The sequence below is a fragment of the Micrasema longulum genome, unplaced genomic scaffold, assembly GCF_059751315.1.
Source record: "Micrasema longulum isolate JH-2025_06_02 unplaced genomic scaffold, ASM5975131v1 h1tg000843l, whole genome shotgun sequence".
Lineage (NCBI taxonomy): Eukaryota > Metazoa > Arthropoda > Insecta > Trichoptera > Brachycentridae > Micrasema > Micrasema longulum.
In genome coordinates this window covers 43,056-64,836 of record NW_028278035.1, presented here as the reverse complement: position 1 = coordinate 64,836, position 21,781 = coordinate 43,056, and the positions used below count along the sequence as shown (strand labels likewise).

Here is a 21,781-nt window from a genome sequence, read left to right as displayed (position 1 = left end):
CGGGTGATATGCCAACACCTTAGATAAGAATAAAAACCCCCTGCTCTAAGTTTCACTGATTAATCTGTTTATTTTTTGTTTAGATTCGATGACATTGTGAACAATATTCTGTGTTTATTATATTAGTTTTATATCACCCGTCGATGGGAGGAGTGCTCTCCCGAAACTATAGTTGTGTTCTTGTAAAAGAATAAAATTGTGTAACACTGATAACAAAGTTTTATTTTCATAATAATTTATAATGAAGTGTTACGAAGTGAATGCCGATTCAATTAAAAATAACAAAAACATAACTTAAAGTCTATTTTTCGTGAAGCAGTTTATTCAATATTAGTTTGGGCGAATGAGACAATACATCTATCTTTAAAGTAAAATCGAAAAAAATATTACAACAGAGATGAAGAACATTAAAAAGAAGATATTATAGATGTCTAGGCATCTACAGGGCTTATAACCTGTCATTGGCTGGTTAAAGAGGCCACTTTACACACTGTGTAACATTCACCATTCTTCCCAGATTTGAACATCTATATTCCTTCAATTCTTTCATCTGTTGATGTTTGTTAAGTTAAGGAGCTGAAACCTTTATTTATGCGGGTGAGATTTATCTAATTGAATTATCTCTTTTACTTCACAAACATTAATAGATAAAAGCATTGAAGGAATATAGATGTTCAAATATGGGCAGAATGGTGAATGTTACACAGTGTGTAAAGCGGCCACTCAAACCAGTTAATGACAGGTCATAAGCCCTGTAGATGCCAAGACTTATATATTACCTTCTCTTAAATGTTCTTCATCTCTATTGTAATTTGTAAATGTTGACAGCTCCCAGGGAGGAATCCAGTTCTTGTCTACAAAAATTTGGACAAACTCAAAATTTTATCGATAATTATGTACGAAACTGTGTGTATTTGTATTAAAATTTAATGTTAACTTCTCACTGTAATATAGGCTCTGATCTCATAATGGTATAACTAATATGTAATTCACCGATTTTATTTTTGTGAGAATTTTAGGGAAGATTCAGTAGAAAAGTCAACGTGTGAAATAAAACCAGAATATAATAATTTATCATATACAGCGTTTTAAATTTATGTTGACGATCGAATAACATCAATCTCCATTACTCATTTTTTTGAAACCCTCAAACAAATTAAAACAATAGCATGCTCTAAACATAAAAAACTTTGCATTTTATGCTCCAGATAACTTTTTGTTCCTGATCCCGATTCTGTTAAGAAAGTGTAAAAATAAACGGATATGAATATATTTTACAAAGAAAACATATTGTATTATGTACGTGACTAATTAGAATGTATATTATATTATTTTTTGTATTGTTATTCTTCATAAGTATTTTTGTTTTATCATATATAATTATTATTCATTTTAAGATATCTTTTTTTTTCGTCGTTTATTATTATGGCTTAACATGGGCCTTAAAAGCCAATTTATGTTAGTAAATATGTAAACAGATATTATAAATTTACAAATAAAACAAACTAATAATACACGTGATTAGAATAAAACGATAATTAAAAAAATATGTATTTGTATAAAAACGCATGCTTTGTACATTTCTGGCACTTATTAATCTAGAGTATTATATGATTAGAAAACTTCTAATTCTTTAACAAAATGTTTCTTTTTTACTCTATTGCTCGACGGTTAATACGTACACCCACATTTTTTGTTGAGTGAATTTTAACAGTATGATCTCAGATATAGTAACTATGTTAGCGCATTGAACAAATTTTAACTATTTTATACAGGTTACTGTTATCAATGTGTTTCTTTTTTGGGTGATACCGTGTGTGTTGGATGTGTTCCGACTTTTCGGCTACCATTGCAGGAGCCATTTTCAGGGTAAACTGAATGTTTTCTAGACAAAAAGTGTGTGTTTTCTATTCATTTTTGTAGTTTAATTTAAGCCCGTCCGTATTATTAAATACACAGACACCTAAATAACATAAACAAAGATGACGGGCTTAAATTAAACTGAACATGGTTCCCAGTAGTACATACTACAAAAATGAACAGAAATATGCCTACTTCCGACTGCGACACGGTACAAATTACTAGTACTTAAACACACACTTTTCGTCTACAAAACACTCAACTTAACCTGAAGATGGCTCCTGCAATGGTAGCCGAAACGTCGAGGCAAATCCAACACACACGGTATCACCCAAAAAAGAAACACATTGATAACAGGTTACCTGTATAAAATAGTTAAAATTTGTTCAATGCGTTAACATAGTTACTATATCTGAGATCATACTGTTAAAATTCACTAAACAAAAAATGTGGGTGTACGTATTAACCGTCGAGCAATAGAGTCGCCCCTGCGGAGAAAGCCCATTCTATGACGACCACGAACTTAGCTACAGATTACAGCAATAGATACAGATTGTAGGTACTTGCGTTGAGATGTTGAGAATTGCGAGCGCAAGCTGAAACCGTCCATTACACGTTTGTTGTTAAACAAAAACTAAACAATAAGAGCTTAAATGGCAAAAATGCCGTATATAAATAAATAAATACTTGTAAAACGTAATTCCATTATTATTTCGCTATTTAAAATTACAACGTTGAGAATTCCATTAATATTATTCAATAATGAAACACAAACAAACCTACTTTGTCAAATCATCCACGTTTATTACGAGCGGAAAAAAAATACTCACATTTCAAAAATTGACGGCACCGCTTTCCTCACATCAAACTATAAACGCCCACCAAATTTTCACAGTCGCTAGAAAAATCACATCAAACAAAAACCGAACACTCCATAAATAAATAAAAACTTCAACACTCTTTATATTTTATTCGCGTTTACAGCGAAAAGATCACACAGAAATGGAAAAAGCCAATATACGAGATAAAAAGTTAACAAAGTACCCCAAATTTTTATGTAAGTATTTTGCTGAAATTGCGTTCAATAGCCAACTTTGAAAATTTAGTTCTTTTTTTCGTACTGGCAACTTTTAAGCTAATTTCTGTCAAAATTTTTGGTTGAAATGACCGGTGAAATGGAAAATGGCGCCCAGCGTGTGTTTTCCGCGACACGTCCGCGCGGTCGGAAGCGTCGACACTAACTGCTCGGATGGTCAGCGTTTGTGCCAAGTTTTCTTTGTGGTCATCACAGGGGTTGACTACATTTTATTTTAAGACATGTTAATCAACTTAATAAGAATTAAAAACGATTCGGGGATATTTTTTGTAACGCTGTTTGACAGATGGCTCAACAAGTGAGCGGGAGTTTGGGGCAGGTTAGATTAGTTTTCGGAAGTGTTGATTTTTGTAAGAAGCAACATGCGAAATGTTGTACTTTTAATTCTCAGAATTAAATTCATGGAGTTAATTCCATGATAAATAACGTTTTATAAGATCTTAATATGAGTTTTTTTTTTGAATTGTTGAGGAAGTTAAGAGAAAAATATACAAATTTATGATTATATCTATCTATCAAGCATCATAATGCATTGTATATTAAACAATACCTAAGGGAGAAAACATTTTTTATATGATGTTTTAAGTAAATAAAAATAAAGATAACGCAGTTTATTAGAAATGGTAAAAATCATAAATTCTTAATTTGTTGGTATTGTTGCAATGTCTTGATATTAAATGCTCTAGGTATAATACAAACAATCTTTGGCTGAAACTTTATGAGTTCAGAACAATTAAAAAAATAAAATAATTAAAATATAAAAATATAAATAAACCTATTTATTTATTTTTTAATAAAGTTGCAAGAATCTAATCATACGTACATATATATTTAACATGTATTTATTTTTACATTTATATTTTTTTCTTTCTACAAATTAATATAAATATTCATATAGTTAGATTCCTAAACTATTTCTTTAATAGCAAGTTTAAACTTGATTTGGCTAATGTGAAAAATGACAATACAACTGATCTGGTTCCCTAGACTGTGCAATCTTAGAATAGGTGAATTAAAAGTATAATTTGTTGTAGCAATTTCTATATGAAATGGCACATTGTGTCTGGGCTGGTATTTCAAACGCTTTCGCGGCCGTAGAAAATACATTTATCTCGTGTATTTATATAAACAATACACGAAATGTTTTCTACGGCCGCGAGAGCGGTTGAGAAGAGCACCCCCGATTGTCCTTAAAGGTATTCGGAATTTTATCATATTTAGTATGTCGAGTCATTTAAATTGGCTCTTAATAAGTTTATTATATAAAACGCACTTGGTAGAACAAAAAAGAGTATAAGCTTTTTAAATTTAACATGTTCAAATAAATAAATTCAATTTAAAAAAAAGGATAACACATGTTTACTTTTTAATTTTTTTTTTTTTTTTTTTCATTGTAAAATTATCAATATCAATTATACATAAAAATATATTCATAGAATTAAGAATAGTCCAGAAACCGCATACGCACATCAAACAGAAGGCGACTCAACTACTCATAAATGAGTAGGTTTACGTTTTGACCCATTAGTTTCTTTGTAGACGTCGCTCAGTACACAGCTCCTGATTTGAATTCAACTATGCCGTGTTGTGTCCTTTTAAAGTGAAGAAATACTACTAGGATCTTAAAGAAACAGGATGCAATCACATTTCATGTGTAATTAGCTAATGAATGTGTGTATAACAAATGCATTACTTAAAAATTAAATTATTTTTCCATCTGTCAGATTGTCTAAAAAACAAAATGGAAATTTCGTTAGTGTTGCCAGGGTAGTAAATTTTTTTACCCTACTTTGCTCATCTAATGAGAGAATTAATGAAAATTGAACTTCGGATTAAACAACGCCGTGGTGAACATTTGGCCGACATTATCTTCAAAACATAAAATATTATTTAACATGATATAAAAATATTCGTTTTATGTAAAATAAAAATTGTTTTATATTTTAAGTTCAAAATTCATTAATTCAATTACTCTTATTAAATGACGCTTTACTTATCTACTCTGTTGTTACAATCAATATTTCCGAGTGCACAATAAAGTTTTAGAAAAATTAACAAATTGTTTTTTTTTTCCTTACATTTGTGTTATGGTTATATTCTTCGCGATCTGGCAATATTACTCGAGGACTTCAAGTATGCATGCGGCGAAAGTGTGTCTAAGTCCCCACTTAGACACCCGAGTTATTGAACACAGTCCGATGTATTCAAATATGATTTTACGCATCTTCTGGGCTATTTTTAATTTTATGAATATATGTTTACTATTGATAATTTGAGAAGAAAGTTTTTGAGTAAAAAATTAAATTAAATTGAAATAAAAGCTCCATGTTCTAAACCAGACGTCAAAAATACCCTGGGAATATTAATTTAAATTACAAAAAGTTAGTTGCCGTTTGCAATAAATACCTATAAAACTTGTCGGCAATTTAGTCAAAGAAAGCATGTATTGCGCATAAACACATTTAAAAATAATTGTTATCATGTTATCCATAGATTGATATTAATTCGCAACAATACGTTAGGCATCTTACAGAAGTGTTATATTGTGTTTAGGATAAACACATCGATGTATTAGAGAGAATTCTGACATTACTCATTTGTGGAATACTTTTCAGTCTCGATGTCTCCCTAGTTAATAGAATCCAGCCGGGTCTGCAAGCATTTGAACATCCTCAAAACATTTATTTATACATTTTTTCAACGGCCTGTGCCTTTTATGAATATATTTTCCATACTTTATGGAAAATGTATTCATAAAAACCGTATGTAAAATATTTTCATAAAAAACAAAATACAAAACTTTCGTTTATGTAAACAAAATGAGCATCAAAAAGAGACAAAAATGGAAGAAAAAAAACATAAATTTTTCAATACATTACTTGAGCATTTAAGACAAAATATTAAAAAAGTTTCAGAGTTACAGAGACAAATTTTTTTTTTTACATTTTATTTTTGCACCACAACAGGCCAGGAGGCCTAATCACAGTGGTGAATTACATCACAGAGCATCCAGGCTTGAGAAAAATCACATTTTTATTTTTTGTGTTCTCACCGGAAATCGAACCCGGAACCTTCCGTGCGTGAGTCAAGCGTCTTGACCATTACACCACGGAGGCCGCACAATGTATTATAATGCATTCCTTTATGTTATTAACCCTTTGCTTCCTGAAAGTGCAAATTTGTCCCGGTGTAAAATAAGTCGTATATCACTTAAAATGCATTTAATTTTATTTAATTTTATTTGGAAAATCAACAGTTCTACATACATATTATTAGTAAACAAACAGATAGTGTATAAACTCAGAACTAATAACAGATTTCCACGTAGTATACAAAGTTAGCAAAGAAAATATATTACATATCAAATAAATACATAAAATATAAAAATGTTATTTTCATGTACTCAATAATCAAAGATTTTTAAAATATTAATTTTAAGAACATTAAGTTACTGTAAATTGGGCGGGATAAGGACAAAAATGCTTGAAGAGAGGATAAGGAGGGGAGGGGAGATGTACTTATTTATTATTATAATGTCTACTAAGTAACATAATACATTTTTAGTGTAAATTTTAAATCTGACAGAGTGATGTTTGTGTAATCTATATTTTTAAATTTTGTATTGTACACTGAAAAAGTCCTACGAAAAAAAAGCATTTTTAACATACGATGTTTTATTTATTGGTACATGAAACAGGTGGTACCGTCTACAAATCCTGGCTGGCACATGTATTGTTATTAAACCAAGCAGCTCTGTACAGTCAACCATTCCTGTCATAATTTTGTAAAGCAGTAGTTGGTCCGCACACACTCTGCGGTATTGTAGAGAAATGATTCCATGGAAGGTGAAGGCAGTGAGAGTAGATACATAAGAAATACCGGTTTTGTATTTAAGGTACTTTACAAATTTGATTTGAATATTTTCTATTCTACTTATATATATGGCATACTGGGGATTCCATATCTGAGAGGCGTATTCCAAATGGCTTCTGACAAATGTATAATATATTGAAATAAGAGCCTTTGGATTATCAAAGTGTTTACTCATTTGAATTATGAAACCTAACATGCTCAATGCTTTGGAGGTAATTTTATTGATATGCGATTCAAAAAGTAGCTTTGAGTCTAAAAAAATCCCAAGATCTTTAATTTCGTGCTTTCTCATTAGTACATTATTGTTTAGTTTGATATCACAAATCACTGTCAGTCTAAGACTAACTAACTACTGACAGACTACTCCAAAGTAATAATCTAATAGAGTCGCCCACGGAGAAAAACCAATCTATGATTATTGACCACGAAGTTAGCTACATTTATTGTATCGCGGTGTATTGTTTTACTTCTTCTTTGAGACTGATATCTTTATTATGAAATTCAATTTATTTATACAAAGCAGAGATAAGCAAAGAGAATTGAAAATTACATGACAGTAAATTAAATTCAATTGTTTTTTTATGTAATAGTTACTTATAGAAAATACTTGGTACACTTCCACTAGTTTATTCGACTAATGAGGAAGTTCAGTGGTTTTTTTATATTTTTTTATTTGTTAACCTATTAAACTAAGTCAATTTTTTTTTATTTTAATTTTTTTACATCGTATTATCAGCGTTACGATTTTTTGAAGTTTTGTATTTTTGAAATAACTCCGCGTGTAACGTCAGAGGTTCATTTCCGCTTATTCTTATTCAGTTCTTCCCATTGGTCCAGAAGAGACAAGCAGACGGGAAATCTTCCATAGCTCTCAGATCATAGGTTGATTCACATGAACCAGTGACGTCATTCAAAGTAGTGCGTTTTTATTAAATTTTTTATTTTTTCCGTACATTTTCAAGAAACTTTAGGCTACAATTTAATGTTCTAATTTTTACCCCACGCAAGAAAATCTTTTTTTGTATCCAATTTTCCCTAGGGCTGAAGTTCCTCATTGGCGCTTTCACCCTCTAATGGGCATCTTCAGACTGGTCTGATTTCACCCTCTAATGGGCATATTCAGACTGGTCTGATTTCACCCTCTAGTGGGCATCTTCAGACTATTCTGAAGATGCCCAATAGAGATTTCCAATAGAGGGCGAAAACGCTTATTGATCGAAAAAACACGTGGAAGTTTACCAAGTATTTTTAATTCGTAAATTACATACAAATAAAAGCAATTGCATAATTACAATGGAATTTCATCAAAAATAATTATTGTCAACAAATAACTTAAATCAAATATATTGTTTTTGTCTTAAGGATCATAAACAAAGTCTTTCGTGTTAACTAATGAGTTGCATTGAATTTCAAAATAAAAATACTAGTCTCGAAGATTTCGCGAAAGCGATAAAACCGGTCACCGTATATTCCAAATTAGTGGATTAAAGTATCACTCGTCTTATATTTCTATAATAAATAACAATGAACTGTCATCAAGAATTTTCACCTACAAACATAAATGTTTTACAAATCAATATATTTTTTTTAATATTTACGATATCTCTCAAAATCAAATGTTTTGTTTGCTTACAGTTCACGAAAATAAAAATACCGGTTAAAAGAAAAATGTTTATTATTCAGGAAAATTTGATTATATTAAAGTATGATTCGTGTATAATATAATTCGTATTTTTAGTGTAAAAGCCTCTCCCCGACCGGAACAGCGAAAAGTGGTCGGATAGCGTGTTTGGGGCGGTGACAATTTTCTTTTTCCAAAGGTTTCACCTGTGAAAAAACACATTTAATTAGCATCACGGGGTTGTCGAGGGTAAATTAATATCTTTGTTATTCATGTAGACGTTAATTGTTTAATTGTTCAAAAACTAGGGCTGATATTTATTTAGTTCGGAACTTGTGTTAAATATATGCTTGAGACCTTACTGGGTACTGCAGATTGAATGAACCCTGTTAGAATGAACCATTTTGAAACTTTTAAATGTAGGTTCGGTTCAAAACGGTATTAAATGTTTAAATTCACATGTGTAGTATTGATGTGTTGCGTGTTGTCTAGAATTGTTAATTTTTAGTATAATAATCAATTCAAAGAAAACCAAACTTATGCGCATAAGATCACCAAACTATAAAACTCACACAACACCGTCAATTGTACCACATAACTATGCAAGTATCCATAGTGATATTATGCAACCGTGCACGTGTGAAAATATTGAGCAGCATGTTTATTTAGATTTAACTATAGACTGTAGTTTTAAATGGGATGTACATATTAGCAAATTGTGTAAGCGATTAAGAACAATAAGTAATAGAATGTATATATTAAAATATTATGTCCCCGTTGAGGCTGTAGTCTGGTAAAACGCGCGCAAAATTAGGAAATCATACGATTTTGCTATTTTAGAACGAATGTTTTTTTTAATCACGTAATAAAAAAAAATAAAAAAACATGAATTAGATACAACAAATAATTTTTAAATGTATTTCTAGTAAAAAATATACTTAAAAGTTTTATGTAACTAAAATAGAATTCAACAATATTTTGAGTTTGTCCAAATTTTTGTAGACAAGAACTGGATTCAACTCCCTGGGGAGCTGTTTATATTAACATATTACAACAGACATGAAGAACATTTAAGAGAAGTTCAAAAAAAGAAGATGTTCAAATATAGGCAGAATGGTGAATGTTACACAGTGTGTAAAGTGGCCACTTAAACCAGCCATTGACAGGTCATAAGCCTTGTAGATGCCTAGACTTCTATATTACCTTCTCTTAAATGTTCTTCATGTCTGTTGTAATATGTTAAAATAGAATTACTTTTAAACCGGCAGATTACGCCATTTCAAATTAAGACTTACCTTAGGTATCTGGGATCTCAATGAAGACTGAGTATTGAACTAAAATTTGTTTCAATAATTTGAAGATAATAAATTTGACATGAAAGTGACCGCAGCAAAATCTTATTTTTTTGTTTTCGAAAAGAAATACAAGCATTTTAAATCACATACATTTTTGTGACCTTTTTCTTTATTTCTACGTAAAATTATGCCTTCGTTACCGAAAGTATTACTACTTTAAAAAAATATATTTATTGAAATATTTTAGTTAAAACCTTTTTTCATAGAATTGTTTTTTCAATTTTTTTAATGAGGATAATTCTGGTTTAATATTTAATTTATAACAACATCTTATTAACGTTTTTCGACCTTCATACCTGCCCTAACCGCTAGCACATTTGTTTTAAAATAGCAAAATCATATGATTTCCTCATTTTGCGCGCGTTTTACCAGACTACAGCCTTAATACTTTACGAATTATCTCTCTCTGAATCAATTATACGATACGCCATAACTTCCTGGGGGTTATCAAGTGAAACTAATATTAATTTTATTTAAACTTTGCAAAATTCTATGATCAAATTGCTACTACATAAAGATGTATACTACCAGAGACACAATATTTCAATATCGTTGATGTATAAATCTGTAAAAAAAATATTAGTTAGGGCTCTACTTTGGTATAACTTAATTTGTCAACGTGCGTCGCACTCCGCGTATAAACACAAATTGGTACATGATTACAGCACCAGGTTTGCTAGTATGGAAGGGCTAGCTGTTAATAGATATTGCAATAAATATGGCGAAAGGACACTGCAATACAGTATACCGAAAATATTTAACGTGTTACCAAAAAATATTTAAAATACTGAGTTAAATACGGGAGTGAGACGTATGCTCAAATTATGGTTAATCGAAAAAAGATTTTTGTATTAGAGACAGTTTTTAGTTTTTGATAGTGTAATAAAGTATGCTATTATATGTAACGTTTTTCAAGTAAAATTATTATAAATAAAGGTTAAGTATGAATAATCGAAGCAATTTATAAGAACCCGCTGACAAGTTGTATGTATACAACTCAGCGGGACGTTCATTTAAGACTATTGTTTAAATATTAAAAAAAAAAAAATTAAACATTCTTATCACAAAATCGTTTACGTTTTCATATAAAACTTATTTCTCAAATATCAAACGTATTTTAAATGTATTTAGGTCGTTTTATTATCTCAATGTGGGCAAGTTATACTTTTAAATTTATATATATTTTTGAAATTTCTGCACCATGTCTAGTGTACTTGCTGACGAATAATCAAATTAAATGGACAATTAAAACAAAAAAGTATTACACTCACCAAGTGATCTCGCATAAAGATGTATCCCTGTTGACCAATATCCTCTTGGTATATGGAAAATCCGCATTGATAAGTTGAAGGCGTCGAATAACCCAAAACTAAAAAAAAATAAGACAAATTCTATAGGCCCTTTTCACACATGCCACGCAAATCCACCCGGCCCGGTAATTTTACCGCGTTTGTCATACAAACGCATACACAACGTGTCACCTTTTGTAGGGTGAACCCGGAAAATTACCGGGCTGGGTGGATTGGCGCGGCATGCGTGAAAAGGGCCAAAGGGTTTAAGGCATTGCTATATTAACACACATAGACATGCCCTGAGCCTTCAAAAATGATGACACTTAACTCATACCCAAACGCTCAGTCATGCTTAACGCGTATTTATTTTACTCGTTCTTCGACCCAGGCGTGACGTTTAGAATCGAAACCAAAATACCTGCTTATGTCATGAAAACGTAGAAAAATCATGCGGAAAAATTTAAAAAAATAATTATGTAACTTTTTATTGGTAAATATTTATTCACGAGTTAAAAAAAAGCTTAAAACGATTAAAATTCAGATATATATACTGTTTTTTGTAAAAATTTCTTACTTACAGGGCTGCACTGAAAGAAATACGTTTTTAAAAATATAATAAATATCAGGTACCATTATATTTGCATTCCCCAAAACCAGTCAAAAGAAATAAATTAGTCGAAATTATAAGGAATTTAAGAAAATATTCCGTTTAAGACCCACCAAAATCGAATATTGATTTTCAACGTGGAAATAAAAACTTTTTTATAAAAGTACCAAAAATAAGTATCCTCCAATTTTATTATAGATATTTCCTTATAAATTTTTTAAAGTCCATTTTACGTATTTTAAACGATTCTAATTGCAAAAGTTCAGATACATTGAATGGTTTCATCTTTTTGAAGAGTTCATTGGTTGGTGGTAGGCTCAGAGTAATAATGCGTAACCTAGAAAGAAGCCTTATCGCCATGTTTCATAGAACGCAAGCGAGTTGGTTTGTTGGTTAGCAACCAATTGGTGGCCATTTTGTTTTATTTGACAACATAAACATAACGGTTTGATCGGATGCCTTTGTAGCTGTGTTTGGCTTTGTTTGTAAATAACTTGGATATTTACCATACCTATAGTTTTTATCGAGTAGAGGTCGATTAAATTTTACTCGAAAATAGCAACGTTAACATTGAAATCGCATCTAAAATGACGTGTCAAAATTTCAGGCCGCTACGACTCGCCATTTCGGAGATGTGACGGACAAACAAACAAACTCAACACAGAACTTTAGTTCAATGGAGTTGGGTTAATGTAAATAACTCACTATTAGGAAATGGAATCAAGTTGGGGTAAAGTGGAAATCCAACCACGGAACTTTGGTCGGAGACACTAGCCACAGAACCACAACACGATTTAAAGTTAAAGTCCATTTTTAAATTAAAGTCCATTTTACGTATTTTTAACGATTCTGATTACAAAAGTTCAGATACATTAAATGGTTGAATTTTTTTGAGGAGTTCATTGGTTGGTGTTAGGTAAAGGAAGTCATATACCAACTTTAATATTTTACTATGTTGTCGTTGTAGAATGTTTAAGTCATTTTGGTTGAAAAGGCTTTAGAGTTATTATTAGTACGGTATCAAATATTTGTAAAACTGAGATTTCCAGCCGGAAAGCGAGCGACCGTGAATCGACCAGTAACATTAACAAGCCGCAATAAATCTCGGACCAAATGGGCTGCCATAGTGATAGGTGCGCAAATATTGACTGTTTACAGCGCCGACCGAACGAGACACCGAAGGTTGATAATAAATAATTGAACGCCGCAGCGAGGAAAAATGAAACAGGTTGATTTCAAATTTGCTACAAAATGCAGGGGGCTTTTATTACACCTCGAATAGTCTAATTTTTGAAAAAAAGGAATAAAAAAAAAGTGTTCTTAATAAAACATAATATAATACACTAGCTGACCCGACAGAAGTTGTCCTGCCCGAACGTCGGCTTGCCTAAGTAAAAGACTTTTCATTGATAAGTAGGTACCTAGATACTTGTTTGTGATTAAATTCCAAAAGTAAAAATTGTCAATATTAAAAAAAATATTCAATTTAGATAGGTACTTGTGTATGGTTGAATTCCAAAACATAAAACATTTTTTTTTCAAAACTTCGGTCGTCTTACCAACAAAGGGGTATACTTATGTAGGAATACGATTTTTAAAAATGTATTGAATTTAAACTCTTTTAGTATTACCAAAAATCCAATAAAAAGAAATAAATCTGATTGAGATCTGATTGAATCTGATTGAGATCTGAATCTGATTGAGATCCACAAAAAATAAATGTTGTTTGTAAAAAACAAACTTTTTTCATACACAAAAAACAACATCTTTCCATTTTTTCGCAAATGCATTCTCCTCGAATGCAACCCTGGTAGATCGATGAATAAACATTTATGCCCCTTACTTCTTTTTAACACATTGAAGATTTTAATATCTACAAACACGCACAGCGCAAAGATCTATATTTCTCTGAAAACCGCACGTAAATCGCTTAAGCAGTTTAGGAGGAGTACGGTGACATCACACGTACAGCGGAATTATATATATAATGAACAAAATATTATACTCTCAGGAGTTATAAAAAAGACTCATTTGGGAAGGTACATAAAAAGAAAACATTTTTGTGACAATACATAATATCAGTTAATACCTCAGAGTAATAATGCGTAACCTAGAGAGGAGCCCAAACGTAGAAAAACCATTCTTTATTTTATTTATTTCTTAAGTTAGCTTATATTAAAACTAATATAAACTATTATGTACATTTACATCATCTATATATATTTACATTTCCTTACAGTAACTTATACATTTATTTTTAAATTCTTTCAGACACTTTTCATTCTTCATACATTCAGGCATCTCATCATACATTTTTAAACCCTTATACATCAAACAATTTTGCGACTCAGCTCTTTTCAATAATGGTAGTCTTATTTTATCCTTTTGTCTAGTAGCATATTCATGACAATTTTTGTTTAAGACAACTTTATCCTTAAAATATTTTGGTAATTTATCGTGAAAAAATTTATGTATAAATATCAACATATTAAATTTAAGTCTCCTTCTTACAGATAACCATTTTAGTTCATATCTCATTTTTTTTACATTGCTATATTTATTTTTCTTAAGAACTATTCTCATCGCTTTATTTTGTAAAATTTCTAGTTTATTTAAATTTCCTTCGTTCGCTAAAAATAATACTGTTGAGCAGTAATCTATATGTGGAAGAATGACTGTTTTGTAAATTAGTTCTGCAGTATCTTTATTTAATTTATTTCTCAATCTACTAAGGAAAAATATTTTTTTTTTTTTTTTTTATTCTATGACTATTGGGTATTAAGTTAGCTACAGTTCGCATCAAAACAATGGGCCGTTCTTAGGTCGAGAATTGCCAAATGGATATTAATTTGCGTTGTAATTATTTTTAAATATCTACCTGTGTATATATCATTGCAGGGTTATTCCAATTTATTCTTCTATAATTCGCCTATATTTATTTTATAAAACTGAAAATACATATTTGTGTAATTTTTTTTATTTATTTATTCATTTTATTCATAATATATTTATTATATATTTATTGATACATTAACCCAACTCCATTGAACCAAAGTCCTGTGTTAAATTTGTTTGTTTGTCCATCACATCTCCAAAATGGTGAGTCGTGGCGGCCTGAAGTTTTGACACGTCATTTGAGATGCGATTTCAATGTTAACGTTACTATTTTCGAGTAAAATTTTAATCGACCTCTACTCGATAAAAACTCAAACTTTATATGGATGCCTAGTGCGGCTCTGACATATTGCCCATAATCAACTGTCATTATCAAGAGTAAACATACTTTAATTCACAAATGTATCCCCCAAATTGAGAAAAAATTGTATCTGAAGTATATATATTTATATAAGGAAAGTTTTTGAGCAACATAATACATGTGTCGGGACAATAAATTCCAAAAATCAATGTAAATCATGGGAAAATATTCGGAATCAATTACCTGTAAAAACTGACTTCTTTAACACCTTTGACGCTCCTACTGCTGCAACCAAACATACTGCAATTTACCATAGTCGATTTTTATTTATTATAACGTAAATATCCAGGTTATTTACAAACAAAGCCAAGCACAGCTACAAAAGCATCCGATCGAACCGTTATGTTTATGTTGTCAAATAAAACAAAATGGCCAACAATTGGTTGCTAGCCAACAGACCAATATCGCTTGCGTTCTATGAAACAACGTGTTAGGGCTTCTCTCTAGGTTACGCATTATTACTCTGAGGTTAATACGATCCACAATAATAAGACAACATAATATTAGAAACATAAAATACAGTATGATATAACATTTATAGAAAATGTATTAATAACAATCCTCATGAAAAAGATTCAAGTAAATTTATTAAATTGGGAAAAGAAAATATTTTTAAGGACCTTTGGCCGAAATTATTTAGTTTGTTTTTCTTTTTTGTGTTATTTTTTAGGGTGAATTCGATCGCAATTGCATTTTTTGTTTTAACATAGCAAGCTTGATAGCACATTTCGAAGAATGGGGAAGTTCAGTGCTACGAGAAATTGGATATAAAAAATGTTTTTTAACACACTGTAAAAATTAGAGCATTTCTTTTAACGACGAAGTTTCTCGAAACAATAAAAAATAAAGAATAAGAATGGTTTTTAATTACTTTGAAACTACGTCACTAGTTCTTTAGAATTGACTAATCAATTACAGAATTGTTGTGTGTTGCGATAGATTTCCGGTAGTCATGTTCTTCAATGTTTAGTGTATTTTGACCCTACGGGGCTTTAATTTTAAATATCAGCAAAACTCAATGACGACAACTTATGAAATCTTGGGCGGCAATATAAGAAAAGACCCCATAAAATTGTATATGTGCGACGTTTTACTCACGTGTGTGAGATGTGTATGCGTGTGTGTGAGTGCGTAAGTAAAAAAATGTAATTTAAAAAGTGTATTCATATTGAAAAGGGTATAGGGGAGAACTTGAAAAGAGAAGTTTGACTATTTAAGAAAATAAAAAAAATAGTTTATGCCTACTTTCGAAACCTTTTTAAAAATATTTTTCTTAAGTAATGTTATGATGTTTTAAATATGTTGGTAAAAAGCACGGTGAATTTCGAAACTTTATTCTGAATAAAGAATTTTCTTTTAAAAATTAATTGAATTAATAATGTGCAACGAGTCCCATACGGTCAAAATGCTGTGCAAACGATGTATTGTCAACAATAAACAAGGTGGGTATGACAATACGCGTACGTTGGTTCAAACTGAAGATACACATACATGTTATATGCACCTACATGATATATAAATAGGAATAACATATAAAAAAATTGTATGCAACCATTTACCATTTTTTTTATGTGTATCGGTTTCGAGACGTACCTGTCTCTGTGAAAATATTTCACATTAGGAAAGGTTTAAAAAATAATGTTCCTTTGATCACTAATTTAACAACCGTTTAATATAGCCTGTTATACGATATTCCATTGTAATGGTCACCCTAAAACTATTGAACTTACGCCCCTCCCCTTTTTTCAACAATTTATCAAACAATATACAATATTTTCATAATCTAATCAGTGCGCGTTTGTCCTAATCAGTGCATTTGCTTATAAAAATGCATATCGTGTTAGTTTTTTTTTTTGTGCAACAATTATGGTGAAGTGGGTTTTGCGTTTTGGTTTAATTAGTGTCCTGAACCGGTAGACATGAAAAAGTCGGTAAGTGGTCATATACAAATATTTTATAACATTTGGTAAAATGTTTGACCACAAAGTTAATGCTTTAAATATTAATAATAATAACATATAAGTTTAACAATACCATATACGTTTAACATTAAATTATAAAGATTATAGGATTTTGTCACTGTCATTTGCGTCTTTATTTATGGTTTTTGTATTCCACATTTTAATACCCAAACTTATAGATTCAAAACGCTGGCAGTAAAAAGTTTTAGTGGCCACTTTTCTTCCATCACTTGATTTTTGTTGAATAAAAGAAGTGAAAATTTTATTGATGTAAGTGAGATTCGTCTGGATGAATTATTTCACCTAATAACACCTGAACACCATCGTCATCATCATAGTTACAAGTTAAGTGACGCTGTTGTGACGTGCTAAGCTTTGCGCCACATGTTTTTACACAATTAATTGTAGAGGTTTTATTTTAAATCAGTTAAAAAAAACATATTTGGCAATCAACATCATGAAATCTAAGTTCTCAGAATGGGTGATATAATAAAACATGACACTTAATGAATATTCTCAACAGACGAAATTTCAACAGTAATAAATCTGTTTTAATTCTAAAATATTATTTTACACTTGTAGCCAGCTGCATTAGTGAAATCAAGAAAAACGATTTTCACAGTGTAAATGGTAGAATTTTATTTCTGCGTATTCTAGTAAAATAGAGATTTTGGTATTATTTATGTTTTCTCTGGATATTTATTGTTTACTTTTAAAACTGAAAAAGCACACATAATGATAGAACTGTAATTACTTTTTAATACCATTATAAAATACATAATGTACTGCCTTAGAACGGGGAAGCTATCCCTAGTTAGGCAGTTTAGATGAACCAACAGCAAAAATAAAAAATCTATATGTTTACTTTTACTACTTAATTAATTTGTTGAATAAATATTTACTTGTAAATTGCTGTAATAAATGTATAGAAAATAAATGAATAAAAAAAACAAAAAATACGGAACAATTATCGTTTTAAGATTCGACCAATTTTACGTTAGAATTTTATAATCTTTTTTCAAATTGAAATTCAAATGAATTTATTTGACCGAAATAACAACACATTTAAGGCGTTATACTTGGACAACATATCAAACCAGTAGCCCAATCAACGTGCTTAAAAACATACTAAGCATTTGAGCGATCACAATGAACAATTATGAACATGCTTAAGTTTCGCAGTCATAAGTCGATGCGTGTGTAATCTTTTATGATTATGATAAAATTATAAATAAATTTAACAATGAAACTTCTTGGTTGAGTTTGACTTTTTATTATTTTGACCAACGAGCGCTTTCGCCTAAGTAGGCATCTTCAAGACTGGTGAATTGTTTACAACGTTTACCGTTTTTATACTATTCTCAACATATTTTGGAGATAAGATCAAATAATTATTTTAACAGGGGACAGAAACATAAATATTTACAACTAGTTTGCTAAACAGTTAATTTTTTGGAGTTTTTGGACCGAAATTGGGATTAAGTTTTTATTATTTAAAAGGTAGAAAAAGAACACACGGCGAAATACTACAGAGTGGGAAATATACATTTTAACAGATAAAGTTAGCACAATACTTGATTTTTGACAGGGAAGTTAAAAAATAATAAAAAGTAAAACTAAACCAAGAAGTTTCATTGATAAGTTTATTTATAATTTTATCATAATCATTAACGATGGAGTTTTATCAAGAAATATCAACAAAAAACATCAATATGTAATCTTTAAGTCAACAAGTTTCACTAATGTGAAAGACGTTGGTCTCCAAAGCAATCATGTTCAGCTTAATCCGACAGTGCTTCCAATTGACATAACCAGAGGCAGGCTGGTTCTGGAAGCCAGGAGGTAAAACAGCCTGTGCTGACGCTGTCGGAGATATCCACCAGGAACATAAAAATTGATGCTTTCTAAAACGGCTGAGTTCTCGATGGTACCTCTCATAAGGTTGGGTTTAAGTATAACCTCGAAGTTGCAAACTGTTGGAGTCCTAAACATGTCTAAAATGAATGCGGTGAGATAGAGCCACGGCTTACTATCATACTCCTTTAGATATTTTTTTCTGAACCCTCTCCAACACGAATGAATATATTCTTATTTAATTGTTTGTAGTTGATTGATGCATTTTCTGTTCACAAAAGTCCTTGATTTGGAATTCATGTCCAAACGAAAGTAAGCAACTTTCGAATTGGCCAGTATGTAAGAATTTCTATTTCATAGGTAAGCACCAAACATAGGTAGCATGCGTTCAGCACCGTATTAGTTTAAAAAGAAATATCTTACATACAAATATTTTAACTTATTACAACAGAGATGAAGAACATTTCAGAAAAGGTAATATAGAAGTCTAGGCATCTACAGGGCTTATGACCTGTCATTGGCTGGTTTAAGTGGCCACTTTACACACTGTGTAACGTTCACCATTCTGCTCATATTTTAACAACCATATTCTTTGAATTCTTTCATCTGTTGATGTTTGTGAAGTTAAAGAGCTGAAACCTTTATTTATGCGGGTGAGATTCGTCTAATTGAATTATTTCACCTACATACTAGGCAACGCCTGAAAATTTTGAATGGAAATATGCCCGCCCTTATATGTATATAAATTGTTAAATAAATAAAGAAAATAAGAGTCAGACTGATCATCTTACCTTCACGTAACAAAAATTATCAAGATCCACTGCAATTGGTGTACCAATGCAGTGCCATATGCACCATTGGGTGCGGAAAGGAAATGACGATGATGAAAAATGAATTTGAATTAAAATAGCAAGATTATAGATAGACAATTTTCGATGAATTCAGTATATAATTTTCTTACAAAAAAAAACTGTATGTTTCTATATTAAGCGGCATTTTCATAGATAAGCACCTAATATACGAGCATGACTCATTTGATGCATCGACATTTGTCAGGCGATGTTTCAATCCAACTAGAGACACCTGATCGATAGTCATAAACGCTCAAATCGGCAAACAAAGGAATAACGACGGAATTATCTCTGGTGACCTTTACGTGTCTGGGGTAGGTAGGTACCCCATCCGGCCAAGGGGACATAGACGCCGCCTACCCACCCCCTTGCAAAATGTCACATGCCACGGGGAACAAAGGCTTAATATAGCCACTGCCTAAATTGGGTGTTCACATTTTCCAACTGATTGGTGGCCGCATACATAATTCGGATATTCTGAATGAATTAGGTGTATTTGTCTTTGATAAAGGCAACACAGGTTGTTTTACCTACCGCGATGCGGAACCAACCTGCCAATAGCTATGCCGGTAGGTAGAGCAATCTTGTTATTCAACCGTATCGCCTCAGTAGCTCAATTACAAATAACTATCGACGTGCTTAAAAACATACTAAGCATTTGAGCGATCACAGTGAACAATAATAAACATGCTTAAGTTATCGCAGTCACAAGTCAACGCGTGTGTAATCTCTACGTCAACGCTCGTGTCGGTTTGTTTTCCTTGTAAATAAATACAGTTCACTGGCGAAAAATCGGCGTTTACTATAAAAAATAATACAATATATTGCATTTGCAAAATAGTAAGTAGTATCTGATACAAAACATTACAATAATATAACAATTACTATGGCGACTGCTTTTCTTGACATTTGGCTTGCCAACCGCCGAATAAATGCAATAAATAGCATGATAAATAATAAATATAAATAGCAGTTTTGGAATATTTTCCATATTTACACCGGTTAAATTCAAATATGTGATTGTGCAGAGGGATTATACGTCGCGAAACGTAAATATTTGGACATTCAATATTAGGTGTTCATGGATGTTCCTTTGTGATCGCGAATACGATAAACAACCATGGTGAGAAATTGTTATCACGTCGTTTATTAGCACGTTGATAGTTATTTGTAATTGGGCTACAGATATTGATATACTTCATGGCAGTGGAATTTCTTTTAGGAATATCCTAATGAGGAAGTTCAATGGATTTGTTTTATTTGTTAATTTGACTATAAAATCTTCACTAACAAGCTACAAAAAGTGGCTTGGTGGTATTTTAGTTTTAGTAAAAAATATAACAAGGGAATTTTTTTTTTAAATTGTAAAAATGTATAATTATGCTATTAAATAAAAAATAAAAAAACTAAGCCAAAATAATATTTTTTTAATTTTTTACACTGTATTATCAGCGCTATGATTTTTTAAGTTTTTGTATACCTGAAATAACTCCGTGTATGACGTCAGACGTTCTGTTTCGCTTATTCTTTGTCAATTCAGCCGAATGGTCCGTTTACGGTAAGCAAACCGGACATATTTCACAACTCACTTATCATCGGTTGAATTATAATAATCCCAAGTTAAGATTCTTAAGATACTTTAGTTTGTATTCTAAAGCACTAATTTAATTAAGTTTTCTTGTTGCGCAGATGTCAGAGAGTTCTCAAGGTGCGCCAATAACAGATGTTTATCACATCGATTAAAAGTCCTTAGCCAACACTTGAACCATAAGAATATTTTTTATCGGGTCGGTAAAGTGCGGCCATTGTGATTGAGCTGCTAGACTCTACAACAGCAGCGTGTGGAAGTTGAGTTTTTGGATCCCTTCAATGCAAGATTTTACTGTCCCTTGACTGGTACCGTAAAGTGCCGTTTACATGTAGACAATAGAATAGATATGACAATAGTGTCTTGTCCCAGCTCCGTGAGCAGCCTCGACCGAGCAGGACAGAACCTTAGGACAATACGACAATTCAACCGCAGTTCACACGTGAGGGCTGCGAAAATGAATACACGACGGTGCTTGTTACGGACGAATTCACGAAAAATATTTTTATTAATTATATACCAAAATGTATTGGGACGAACTAGATAAAAAAGGATTGTTTTCTGCCG

At 31.2% G+C, this 21,781-nt stretch overlaps 1 protein-coding gene across 3 annotated transcripts in view; it reads right to left on the bottom strand.

Annotated features, from left to right (window-relative positions):
• Nucleotides 1-8,486: 8,486 nt before the first annotated feature.
• LOC148278673 (uncharacterized) overlaps nucleotides 8,487-21,781 on the bottom strand; it is a 43,192-nt gene continuing 29,897 nt past the window's right edge. For all 3 annotated transcript variants that reach the window (XM_088231039.1, XM_088231038.1, XM_088231040.1), the window contains 2 exons: nucleotides 11,077-11,174; nucleotides 8,487-8,656 (listed from right to left, as the gene is read on the bottom strand). In XM_088231039.1, the coding sequence (XP_088087165.1) occupies nucleotides 8,564-8,656; nucleotides 11,077-11,174 (191 nt within the window). In that variant the 3' untranslated portion in view covers nucleotides 8,487-8,563. The remainder of the gene's footprint in view (nucleotides 8,657-11,076; nucleotides 11,175-21,781) is intronic.